General features: G+C 36.8%; 1 protein-coding gene across 1 annotated transcript in view; it reads left to right on the top strand.

The window, feature by feature from the left end:
- Positions 1-13424, top strand: part of SMC1B (structural maintenance of chromosomes 1B) — a 38392-nt gene that overhangs the window by 19124 nt on the left and 5844 nt on the right. Inside the window, exons 15-22 of the mRNA XM_009512332.2 lie at positions 2248-2354; positions 4022-4163; positions 5604-5749; positions 6996-7149; positions 8561-8659; positions 9556-9712; positions 10461-10615; positions 13164-13315. Coding sequence (XP_009510627.1) covers positions 2248-2354; positions 4022-4163; positions 5604-5749; positions 6996-7149; positions 8561-8659; positions 9556-9712; positions 10461-10615; positions 13164-13315 — 1112 coding nt within the window. The remainder of the gene's footprint in view (positions 1-2247; positions 2355-4021; positions 4164-5603; positions 5750-6995; positions 7150-8560; positions 8660-9555; positions 9713-10460; positions 10616-13163; positions 13316-13424) is intronic.

Below are 13424 nucleotides of genomic sequence, written 5' to 3'. Positions count from 1 at the left end.
GAACTCTATAGGTGTCATGTCCAGGTGATGACCTGTTACACCACTGTATACTAGGAAAGTAGATAAAGAGCAGCATAGTGTGAAAATTCCTTTCTCTTCTTGGGAAGTAGCCGATATCTGTTTGCTTTATTTTCTGTGCACTCTGAATGCTCTGGGAGAATGGTTGAGGTGTGCATGACGATTGTCAGCAAATTTCTAATTAAGCTGTTTTGGGTTGTTCTTATTTTTTTAAATTGTTTGTTTGTTTGGGTGTTCTGGGGGAGGAAGAGGTGTTTTGGGTTTGTTGGGGTTTTTTTGAATGTTGTAGGTTTGGCTTTGTTTTGGTGGTTTGTTTTGTTTTGTTCTTAAGACTGTTGTATGCCTACATTCATTTGGAGTCCAATTCATGGAAGATAGAGCTAGCTTATGATATAACTGAGTCTTCTTTGCTCTCCCTCTTTTTTGAGGGGTAACTGATGCAGAGCCTGGGGGCCTTGTGCTATCCCCACCTGTCCAAATTTAGTATCTGTTATGGTACTAAAAAGCTTTTTTTCATTAGAACCTGCTCCTTTCTGGCTTTTATCAGCAACAGGAAAAGTTCTCTGTGATATGTGATCCAGCAGTTAGGTCTCCTAGCTGTTTCTCCTGTAGACTGTTCTACCACCTCATACCTCCTTTTCCTTGTCATTCTCGAGTCTTCAGATGGTCCGCAGAACAGTTCATACAGACAGTTGATAAATTCAAAAGCATGGTTATCGTGAAGAGACTGAGAGAGCATTCAGTGAAGTGAATAGTAGTAAAACCTAATCTGGTTTTACATACAACGTTCTACTAGAGTAGACTCTGGCCTCTCTGAAATAAGCACCTCATCTGTACTTCTCTCTTGAAGCTTCCTTGTTCCTACTCTTGCCAAACAAAGGAGTCTGGAACAAACTATGGAAAAATGGTGCTGCAGTTTTATCTGGAAAATTCACAGTACTGCACCTAGATGCTTGTGTAAATGCAGATTCTTGGAGAAAGAGAGATTCCTCACCACTGTCTGGAGTTACTTGAGGTGTGTAGTATGTGTGTTTAGTTCCTGGCCTCTGACCCATTCTTATCAGCCTTTCTTGGATTATGCTATGACTGGAATTCTGCATGTAAGAAGATGCCAAAATTGCTGCATCTTCTTTGTCTTACTTGTGCAGATGTGTGTCACAGAATCACAGACTGGTAGGGGTTGGAAGGGACCTCTGGAGATCATCTTGTCCAACCCCCCTGCTTGAGCAGGGACACCTAGAGCAGGGGGCACAGCACTGTGTCCAGGCGAGTTTTCAGTATTTCCAGGGAAGGAGACTCCCCAACCTCTCTGGGCAGCCTGTTCCACTGCTCTGGCACCCTCACAGGAAAGAAGTTTTTCCTCATATTCAGGTGGAACTTCCTGTGTTCCAACTTGTGCCCATTGCCCCATGTCCTGTCATTGGGCACCACTGAAAAGAGCCTAGTCCCATCGTCCTGACACCCTCCCTTTAGATATTTATAAGCATTGCTGTAGTATTTGATATGTAGTTAAACAAGCGTGTGTACCAAAACAATATAAACAATACTGGGTTTTGACGTGTAAAGTTCTCTTAACATTTTTGCAGTCCATTACATTTCCTCTTAAATGCTGTAGGCTGTTGCAATTCCATTGTTCAATCCTGCCATGTACACCATACCTATTTGCCTTCTTAAGTTCTTCATTAAAATTTTAGGACTGTTTTTGGCTGAAGCCTTTATTATTATACACTGTATAATTAGGAAATGAGAGATTCGGTAGCAGTTTTTTTGCTGTGGCTTTGCTATAAATGGAACATAGCAATTTATTTATGGATCACTTGAAAGGATTAAAATGAAGAACTGAGCTACACCAAGAAGCCTGGTGTATCTGATCAGTGTCTTGTGTACAATTCAGCTTTCTCTCCTTCAGTTGACTGGGAACCAAGGGCAGAACCAGGGAAGTTGGTTATACTGTGCTGACTTTAATTGTCTTTGGAATGACCAGGTGCTGTCAGTAGAGCTTAGATAAGAGTTACCTTTTGCAGATCATATGCCTTGTATCTGGCATTTGTACTGAAAGTGTTATTTGAAAGTGTCAAGTACAAATTAATTCTCAGTAGTTCAGCTTGCTGTTTCTTGAAGTACCTTGGAAATCCAGTCTGTGCATGAAGTGATTGTCTAAATGTTTAACTTCTGTGAGTGCCAAAATAGTATAAACATTTTTTTTGCTCCATTTCTCTTTATTCAAAGGCTGAAGATGCTGTTTTCCAGGAGTTCTGTGAAGAAATTGGTATAGAAAATATTCGTGTGTATGAGCAAGAACATGTGAGACAACAAGAGGAGATAGATAAGAGAAGGTGGTATTTGTAATTGAAATGTAGAAAAGGGCTTTGTATTAGATTGGGCACACTGTTAAATGAGTAACTCCATCACAGGAAGTACCACAAAAACCTAGAAGGCTATAAAAGGTTATATTACCACTGCAAAGATTAGTTAGCAGTTGCACTGCTATGGTTTGCATTTATTGTACAGTTATAGTCAGTGGCATTCTTCTACAAACTTGAAAGGTAGAATGTACTGTTTTGGGAGCACTAGTGTAGAAAAATAAAGCAAAGAATAGTTTTCTGAAATCCACATTATAAAATGGCTCTATCACAAACAGGGTAATGTGAAGGCTCACTTACATATCAAAAATCTTAAAGAACAACTGGGGGTAAGAAGGCAGTGATTCGGTATAGGAACCATACTACTAAGGAAAACAGGATCTTAATTTTCTCACATACAACCTCAGCTGGTATTCTTCTCAAACAGGCATGCCATAGGACCACAAATTTTTATCTTAAAGAATGAGAATGTTAAAATGGACTGTCTGCTTATACTACAAGTGTTTTCAGGCAGATGATAGTTTGTGCATTTCCTGACATTATTTATAGAAAATATACCTTTTCTACATGACTAGTGTAATTGCTAGCACTGAACTCCATTTTCTCAGCTGTCTCTTCAGCTGCTAAGAGACTTTCTGACTGGTTTTCAGAAACTGGTCCAAATACATGTTTTCGGCTAGGGCTGCAGTGAGGTAGGAGTGCAGTGCATTCAGTTGCAGTTAAAGCTCCTGCTGGATGAAATGATTTTATCATTTATGTTTGCAAGAAATTAAGTCTGGTGAAGCGTAAGAAGTTAGAACAATGAAAAGAGGAGCTTTTTGCACTGCCTTATGCTACATTGCACATACAGCCTTGGCCTTGCTTGTGCCCTAACTTGCCATCATTGGTCCTGTAAGCCTGTGCTATGGTGCCTTTTTGCCCAGGTCTCGAGAGCCTGTAGCTGGTGGTGTGCCAACCCTTTTGCCTGGACAGATGCAGCACTAGTAAATCATTTGGGAAGCTCAAAGCTCAAGAGGCAGACAGGAACAGCTGAGAGGAGACCTTTCTGTAAACAGCCACTTAGATTTACTTCAGTCCTTTCTCACAGCAGCACATGAAGAAGTTTTTGCCATTGCTCCCCTGTAAACAAATAGAGATCTCAACTGAGAGATGATAAGCAAGGGTGAATATGGCTTAAAAAGCACAGGTCTCATGCTGCTTAATTGCTACCTCCCAGCTGAGATAGGCTGCTTAAAATACTCAGATAAACATACATGCCACCTGACTAGGAGGCTTAGGGAGGCTGAGCAGGGAGCATAGGCATTGGATAAATACTTAGCATCAGTGTATCTTTTGCCCAGCTATCATCTGCATCATTTACAGGTATATCATTCATACTGAGATACTTAAACATCTAGCGTCACTTTCCATATTGAGTGTGGGTGTACTGTATCTTTATATTTTTGTAACTTCCAGTATATCCACAGGGTGTGGTGTAGGTGGAATCAATGATCCAAATGTATGCAAATTTTTGTGTTCATGTAGAAGATATTAAAATGTTATCTAAGTAGTCAAAGTGAAAATGTATATTGTAATAACTTGAAATCACAGTTACTAGCCTGCTTTGTAAGTGTTGGTTTGAAATACTGTACTTTGAGTAGACTGGAGTTTGAAAATCAGAAGACAAGGCTAAACATTCAGCTGGAATATAATCGTGGTCACCTACAAAAATTAACAAATGCAGTCAGCAAGTTGACGGAGACCATTCATAAAGATGAAGCTGAGATTATTGGGCTACAGAAGGTAATTCTAAAATATATATATCTGGGACTGAGAGGAAAGAACACATTGAATTGCAATTTTGAATAAATGTAGTTGATGCTGTTGAGAAATTCTTCAAGGGCTTAATTCAGTGTTGACTTCCTAAATGTTAAAAAAATTGAGTTGCATATGATCATTTTAACCTCAGAATAACCTGTCATATTAGAGTACTTAATAATTAAAAATAAGCATACCAAAATTAAATTTGGGATTACTGTATGTACAGTGTTATGTTTAGTTTATATGAAAAGGCAGCATAGGACTACAGATAAAACTAGTAGCATGTGGCTGAGATTCTTTAGATGATTTTATGAGTAATAGTAAACAACTCTGGTGCTTTGCATTTTTAAGGTGCTTCACAGCCACTAATAGACTTAGAATAATTCTATGAAAGCTAATTTAAATTTTTAGTTGAAGTAATATGTATGGAATCCTCCTTCATAGGCTTCTTTATTCATAAGTAATTTTTTGGTGTGTTAATGTTGCTTGTTCAATAAACTATGCTTGTGGTGCACTAGAAAGTGAAGGAGAAAAGATGTGTACTAGTACTTCGAATAAAAACCAAAAATGAAATGTAAAACTGCCCCAAAGTGGGCAAAAAACCCACACATGCATCATTTGAACTCTGTACTTTAGCATTAGAAGGCACGTATATCTGATACAGAGGAAAAACAATAGACCCTTACTCAGTCATGCACAAAAACATGTCTGACTTCATGCCTGTGTGCATAATTCTTCTGAAATATGACTTTGAGCCAATTCAGGTATTTTTGTCCTGGAGTAAATTCAGAAGGTACTTTGTTCAGATATTGCAACAGCAATAAGTCTTGATTAGGTTGCCATAATACTAGTCTCTTAAGGACCGTGTCATGTCTTCATGCACGTAGCGTTAGGTTTACTGTATTCTAGCACCTAATTTCTAGCAATTTAGCAGTGGTATGGGTTATACGGGGGAAGGCTCTTCTAGAGCACCTCCACAGATTCTTTGTTCTCTGTAGATTACTTCAGGATTTATCTTTTAATCATTAATACTTTTTAAAGGATTTTAGGTTACCTTAGGTGTTGCTAAATGCATTACAGATGTACAGCAGATGGGATCCGCCTTGCAGGGCTAAGGGACTAACTGAGGAAAAGGGAGTAGCCTACAGATCGTAGGTGCCCTAGGATCCCCGCCTTGTTTGTAGCTTTATAGTTTAGGCCAGTATAGTCACAAATCCAGAGCTGGCCGTGCCTGTGTATACAAAACATCTGGACCTTCCTATGTATAAGACAGGCCATTTTCCCAGTGCCTTTCAGATTTTGTGCTGCAACATATTTGAATGTATTGTAACAGGTTTAAACTTTTAACTTTCTTTCTGTATAATAAAGATGACACATAGAGAATTTTTGTGAAAGGTTAAAAATTTAAATATTTCTATGCAGGCTGAGGAAAAGCTTCTAAAAAAAGTGAATGAAATTGTGGAGGAGCAGCAACATCTTAAGGATAGATTAAGTGCTCATAAATCTGAGGTTATAAAAACCCAAAATGAAGTTGAAGAGTTCAGAAAGACGTTGTTAACTCTTAATAGGTAATTACTGATTGTACTCCTGGGAAAATATTAATGTACTAATATTTAGAAGAGTTTTAGTGATCAGATGTTCGAATTTCTCGTTTTGCTTTCTTCTGAAAGATTCATTAGAGACATGGTAATTTGCATTTACAGTATGCATAAGTTAAAAAGTGTTTCTAATCTGGTGTGGGGTTCCCAAAAGCAATGTGAACAAGATTATTTCATGGGAGCCATCCCGTAAGCCATACAGAATAACATTATCTTATTATCTACCTAGTGTTAGGTCTTGTTGTGATTTCTGATAAATATGTAGTGACTTCTGGTAAGTATGTATTAGCTTACACCTTGAGGGGGAAGGGGCATATTAAATTTGCTGGTAGCTTCATAATTTTGAGTTGTACAGTTGGTTAAATTGAGACCTTTTTTTCATTATTTCAGTGTTCTCATTTTCTCCAGGCTTTTCAAGTGTTGGATACCTTAAACTAACACTCATTTTAGGTCACTATTTTGTCCTTACTCTTCTTTTAAATCAACTACTTTGGGGACAGTTTATATTTTAGTTTACTTATAATTGCTTATTATCGATGTGTTTAATGTCTCTTAATCATGAGTCTTCTTTATGTTTAAAAAAAACCCGACATGTTGGCACAATATGGCCAGGCAAACTTGTGGAATTGTATATATATCTTTATATAAATATAGTATGTCTGATAATTAATTTTATAGTGTGTAATTTTAACAATATGACTGTTATGTCTCTACCTTATCTAGCAACTTGATGCTATCAAAGGAATTTGTTGCAAAGAAGGTGTATTTCAAGTAGAGTAATGATAAAAGATACTTGATTGAATTTTAAAAGGATCAAATCTCCGTACATGTTCAGCAGAGCTGAACAGAACAAAGCTTAGTTGTAGTTAAGAAAGGCAGATATTTGAACATGCTATACTGGGAGCTTGGCAGTATACTGAAACTATGTCCATGCTACGAGCATTTTCTTTGTGATAGAATTAATAGTTGATACAGAGTAGCAGAGTGTTGGCCTGCATGACAGAATAGCGTGTGGTTCCCAGCTCCCTCTTGAGTAATTTGGGAGAATGAAGGGGATGGAAGAAGTTAAGTACCATTTTCCTTTATGTTCGATAGGGATTGTAGAGGAAAAAGCCCTCTTTGTGCTTGGTAACTGTTTTTCATGCTGTATGGCCATGGATGTTATTGGCAGTGATGCCTCTGCTCCTTAATTGTTTTGTGCCTTTTGCGTATGTAGGGAAACTACAAAATTACAAAAGGAAGCTACAGCTATAGAAACCACTCTGGAAGAGAAAAGATTGAGACGACATAATATGCTTCTTGAATGCAAGGTGCAGGACTTGAAAATAAAGCTCCTCTCTGGATCACTGGATGACATCAGTGAAGTAGAGGTACTTAAAATGTTTACAGAAGACAGGAGTCATGGAGGAGCGATTATTCAGTCTTGAATTTAAAGCTATTTATTTTTTCATCACAGGACTGTTTGTCTTACATAGTAATGTTATCACATGAAAACAATGTATTTATGAGGGCTCATCCATTCAAGAGAAGGATTTCTGTTTGTAGACAGAAATATTGTTGGCAGGTATTTTTGCTTGTGCTTGAAATGTATTCCTGTGAAATGCGTAAAATCACTGCGGTACAAGAAAATTGGTATGAAGGAGTATTCTAGATATGCATATGTAAGAGGACACACAGGGATCAATTCAGAAATGTAAATAAATATGGCATGTACCTGGATTGAGATAATATTGGGTTAATTATCCATGATGTCAATGCTATATTAAATCATCCTTTTGCCTTCAGTAAATCTAGATATTCACAGAAATCAGGGATAGGCTAAAACAGAAATACTGCTATCAGAGGATTGACCCTCATTATTTGTCTCAGTCTTCCCCCTTTTTCCAGCATATCTTTTGTGAGGAGAAATTAAACTTTCTCCACTCTTAGAAAAGAAAAGAGCTATGGGTTTTGAAGGACTTGTTACAAGTCTGTGAACTTGTTGAACCTATTCCTTAGAAGAGTATTCTTGCTAGAGGATAGGTATGAATGGGTGCGTCAGAAGACAAAATGAAGGCAGTGAGGTAAGCAGCCTTTGAAGGGAAAGGACACGAACTACTAATCATCAGAGCATGTAGGCAGCTCAGCACTTGCAGTTTGTGAAAAAGGAAGGGATGAAACCAAGGAAGTGGGCAGTAGGAATAACAACTTAGATTGCTAATTAATATCACTGAGAAGACCAGTAAGATTTGGTTCTGAGAAAGAATCTAGGTGGGAAAGGGACTGATATCAGCAAGCAGGATGTGTTTCATTCAAGAGAGAGTAGCTGTTTGAAATCCAGACTTACAGTGTCCAGAAGATACTCTGCTTATGCCATACATAATTGAAGCTACTCATTTCTTCTGAGGTCAACTGCATAGAAGAAATTCCTCGACTTACACGTTTCAGAGCCCTTACTTGAAAAGGGATTGAATTATCAGGGGAACATAAATCTTTCCAATCAGGAGATTTACAGTATGCACATTGTTCTAAATATATTACAAATAAGTTACCGCTGCTTTCATCTTAGCTTCAAACTGAAATTAGCAGATGTTTTCATCTTCATTTAAAAGGTGTGTTTTTTAATTAGACTCCTAAGAGCTAACTGTTAATTCCATTTTGGCTAGGGGATGAACTGTGGAATAAGTTTACCTCATACCAGGTACCACTGTCTCCTCATTTTATATCCTTTTAATGTATTGTTTTAACAATTTAAAAGTTAACTGCCATATTTCTGAATTGGAATGTCCTTCATATCTATAGCTAGGAACTGAAACAGAAGGCACTCAGACTACAGCAAGTATCTATGAAAGGGAAGAGGCAATTCAGATAGACTACAGCAGCCTGGCAGAAGACCTGAAGGTAATCTTCTTTTGTCTGAAATTATTAGAGATGGAGTTTTTTATTTTTATTTAAAATATTTTATTTGTTGAAATTAATTATTCTTCATGCTAGTCTTTAAATAAAACTTACTAAAAACATTGTTAAGCTTAAGTGCATTTGTGTGCGCGCATGCATGTGTGTTTTGAGTTTGCAATTGTATATAGCATTAACGTATGTAATTTCCGGATAGGTCAATTTCCCATAGAACTAAATTTAATTTAAAGCTTACCTAAACCATAAAAACAGAATGGATAAATAGAAAATATAACTCTGTTTTCTCCTTCAAGTTCCAACACTATAGGTTATTACTCAAAATGAGAAACAATGATTGGCTGCCAGGGGGGTTGATTGTGCCACCTTGTCTTGTTTTCAGAGTCTAAGACTTGCCGTATTTCTCTCTGTAATGGTCCATTAGGTCATGTTTTCTTAGCAGTTTCTTGTATTTTTTTTTCCTTTTTAATCATAAGGAAAATAATTAAATGTCAGAGGCTAGGTACAGAGTAAGGGATGAATCTGTCATCACTGGAACTTGTCTCGAAGAATTTACTGAGAACCTGTCTTCAAAGGTTTTCTTTAGAAATCAAGTAGTGAAGCCAGCTAATCCTCCTCATGTGTTGTATTTTAACCCAGACTTCTAGGCTAAAGTGAATTTGTTGTCTGTTTTTAAAGGTCTTGTGAAACACTGCTTAGGATCTAGTAAATTTATTCTGAGAACTAAGACTCTGAGTGGAGTTTTTGTTGTGTTGTGTTTCCAGCTAAAGGTATTAGATGAGTGGGGTACTTCTTCCAGAAACCATGAGTGCTTGCCGTATATATTGAAAAGTCTTGGCATAAAAGCAAGTTTTATTGCTCAAGTTTTTTTTTTTTTTCATTAGGACCTGGAGTCTAATCAAGATATAGAGGATCAGCTGAACCAGATGCAGCAGGAAATAAAATCTAAAGAGACTACTTTAATGAAGACAGCTGCTCCAAACCTGAGAGCAGTAGAGAAATTACAGATAGCTCGGGACAAGTTCCAAGAATCAGTGGATGGTAACACTGAGTCTTTCATATTAATCTCTTTTGTGACTGTAAGAGTTTTCACCCTAATTGAAATTCTTCTTTCTGGGGTTGATCCTACTGGCTTTGCTTCTTTCAGATATTAAGGTATTTTTTGTGCTCAAGTATTTATCCTCAGTTGGTTTTTTATGTAAACAATTTCTTAGCGTACACTTTGTGGTAGTTTACTGAAGTCCAGTTTAAATGACTGGAAAGATACTTTGTTGGCCAAATGACATCATAGAGTATTTTTATTTGTGTTCTAGAAATTACTGACTTTAATAATGAAATTCTTCAAATTTTTCTTAAATAATTGAGGGAACATGTATATGTTGTCCAGAACTCAGACATGAGTGTTACTACAAATTTTTTTTATATCCTCAAAGAGCATTGCAGACATGAACATATTAAGAAAAGCAAGGAGTTCTGAAGCTGGAACAGGTAAGCTGGTGCTGCTTAAGCCTGCCCATCTTACAGAAGGAATTAGAGGAAGAATTTTGTTCATTGCTCCAGATTAATGTAGTGTAGAGCCGATTGAATACATCCCAACTTTTCAGGTTTTGGGGCCTCCATTTGAAATCTGGAAGGAATTTGAATATTGCTATGCTCCTTGTATGTGCATTAGAACCTTTTTCTGCAACAGATATTTTCTTTGATGCTTGTTATGGTATACAATATATATTTGTTCTGTGTATTTGCTTAGAGGCTTATTATGGAGTAATTTCAGTAATTTTTTTCATAGCTTTTGAGACCAGCAGAAAGGAGGCCAGAACATGCAAGCAAGAATTTGAACAGGTGAAAAAAAGGAGATACGACCTTTTTAGCCGGTGTTTTGAGCATGCCTCCATAGCTATTGATCAGATCTACAAGAAACTTTGCAGAAACAGTAGTGCTCAGGTGTGTCATGTTTTGATGTGCTTGGCTTAAAAGGCCTACTTGATGCTTTATCATCTTTGTTACTAAAAGTAACACTTTCAGTTTCCACAGACAGCTTCAGTCCTGAAGAAGAAAATTACACAAACAACAAGGATTTCTGAGTTTTAGGGTCAGAGGAGGAATAGGTAATATGCCAAAGCATGCTTGGCATTAGGCAGAGAAATGTGATCTAAAGTGTTAACAAAATTGAGAACTACTCAGTTTGGGTTAGTTTTACTCTTGTATTTAGCAGACTTGAAAATTACCATGACACAAATGTGAACTATATTTGAGGACTTCATTTAAAAATAACATTGGTTTACGGATCCAGTGCTACTAATAAGAAGTAATTAAAAACACTTAATCATTATTATAGATAAAACTAAAAATCATAAATCACTATTTCAGTTCGTGTTTTCTGTGAGGTTTTGAAGTTCCTTATACCCCACTTAAATATTTTAAAAAGATAGACTTAGTGTGTTCACAGCTTTAAAGAAACCTGTAGGAAAATTGTGTCACAATTGTATTAATCTTTGCTAGTGTTGGAAGTATTAATGCTGAAAGTAAAGAGAAAACTCCCAAATGCTTTGGTTACATCAAATTCTGTAGATGGTTGAATGTTTAAAGGGCTTACGCTTGAGCTCTTCTCTGTCTCAAACTTCAGAATTTGTGTTTTCCCTCAGAGTCAAACATTCAGTGGACACCTTAAATATCTTTAAATATATCCTTTCTGCTTCTAGGTTGGATAGGATAATAACCCATTTCTTTCTTCATGATTACCGGGCACATACCTTCTCCCCTAGACTAAACATCAGGCAGGTCTTGACTTCGCATCACTCTGAAACAACCAGTCTTTTCCATATCCATTGCCAAAAATAATTAGCTAGGTTCTTTCTTTCTGAGGTCTGTGATGCTGTGTCTTGATTTGAGCCATAGTGGTAACCTGGTCAAGAGATTATCCTGTGATTAGCCGGGAAGCTAAAACTGCCTACTAGATGCTAACGTAGCTGGAGGAGGCTGGTCTAATTTCCATTGGAAGAGAGGTGATTGCTCTGTGTGTGGCAATTGCTTGGGTTACCTAAGGAAAGGGTCAGCTCTGAGTTTTTTGCCATCAGAGGAAGTGGTCTAGGTTGCAGCTTGAACAGATGCTTTTTAAGCAACCTTAACAATTTTTTAATATGAAAAATTCTTAACATTAATATTTCTTAATACTGATATTAAGACTACTTAATATTAATAACATTTCTTAATAATGATTTACTATCCAGTCCAGAAAAATAGAAGCTTTGATAGATAAGAGATTCTCAACTCAGAACATTCATGCACTGAATATATTGCTCAGTGATACTTATTTCACGAGCACATTGTGTGTTAGAAGTACTTTAAAAGAAACTACTGCCTAAGAAATCACACATACACAGATTCACTGCTGGGTTTGCCACCTGTTCTCTTCCATTCTTCTTCGGTGGAGAGAGAACTGTCGTTCCTTTCATATCTTGATGAGCAAGGAATATATGTACACTAGTAAGCTACAAGATGATTTTTGCTAACAGTGTCCATACATCTGAAAACTACCTCTTGCAGAGATATATGCAATGGCATAGAACTGGGCATTGCATTGCAAGATATTTGGCATGTTTGCAGCCTGAAGAACATTCTAACAACAATGACAGACATTCTCTCAGTGGAGAAAAAGAGGAAAATATGCATACTTACAGCAAAAAAAAGATACTGCAAGCACTCTATCCTACTTCCAGGACTGTTTACCACAGAAATTAGTTTAAACCAAAGTGCATGTAGGGTTTTGGTTTGGTTTTGGTTTTCTTCCACCGTATCTATGATCCGAGAGGAGCAATTTTGAAATGAGTGTCAACTATGGAAATTTTTCTGTATCCACTTGTGCTGAGGGGAAGAGACTGTATTATTTTATTGTCTCTGCTATTTAATGGGAAAAACAAATCATGTAGCAGTTAGTTTATCCATCATACTTTTTAATAGCTTGGTATAATAGCCATTCCTTTAAAGTAATACTTCTAATTTTTGGACCTGGGAACCAAGATACAAAGAAGAGAGAAAGCCTACCTATATTAAAATCTTGCTCTAGTTCTAATCTAGATTTTGTAAAACTAACCTTTCACAAAAAGGTGTAATTCTGGATATATATTTACTTCCAAATGAAAACCAAAATTGCTTTTGAAGTCTAAGATTTTAATAATTTTAAAAAATTAAAGCAATTACATCAAAGGTGATAAAATCTAGTTTATTAAGTAGCTGAAAGTTTTAAAATAATAAATACGTGGAACCTTTTCCGAAGTGGTTTAATTAGCCTCCTCATTAATGGTTTGTTAACAAAGGCATATTCATTGGGAAGTTTTATAGTGCTGCTCTTCAGTATAGATGAACACGTGTTTCCTACGACTGAGGCTAACTTACTAGTTTCAACAGTAGCTCAGTTGGTATTTAAACCTAAAAAATACGCATTTTTATTTTATAAATGTCACTATTAATAATGAAATGTATGCATTTCCAGGCTTTCCTTAGTCCTGAAAATCCAGAGGAGCCTTATCTGGAAGGCATTGGCTTTAACTGCGTGGCTCCAGGAAAACGCTTTATGCCAATGGACAGTTTGTCAGGAGGTGAAAAAGCTGTGGCAGCTCTGGCGCTTGTGTTTGCTATACACAGGTAAAAGAAATATTATGGTATTATCCAAGTATGTGGCTGAGTAAGTGACAGGAAGACTGTGTAACAAACGTTAAAAAAATCTGCGGATAGAGTATTCAGCCGTTACTAG

Source organism: Phalacrocorax carbo, chromosome 1 (genome assembly GCF_963921805.1).
Source record: "Phalacrocorax carbo chromosome 1, bPhaCar2.1, whole genome shotgun sequence".
Taxonomy (NCBI): domain Eukaryota; kingdom Metazoa; phylum Chordata; class Aves; order Suliformes; family Phalacrocoracidae; genus Phalacrocorax; species Phalacrocorax carbo.
Note: the sequence above shows the minus strand (reverse complement) of the source record. Positions and strands in the feature narration are given on the sequence as shown.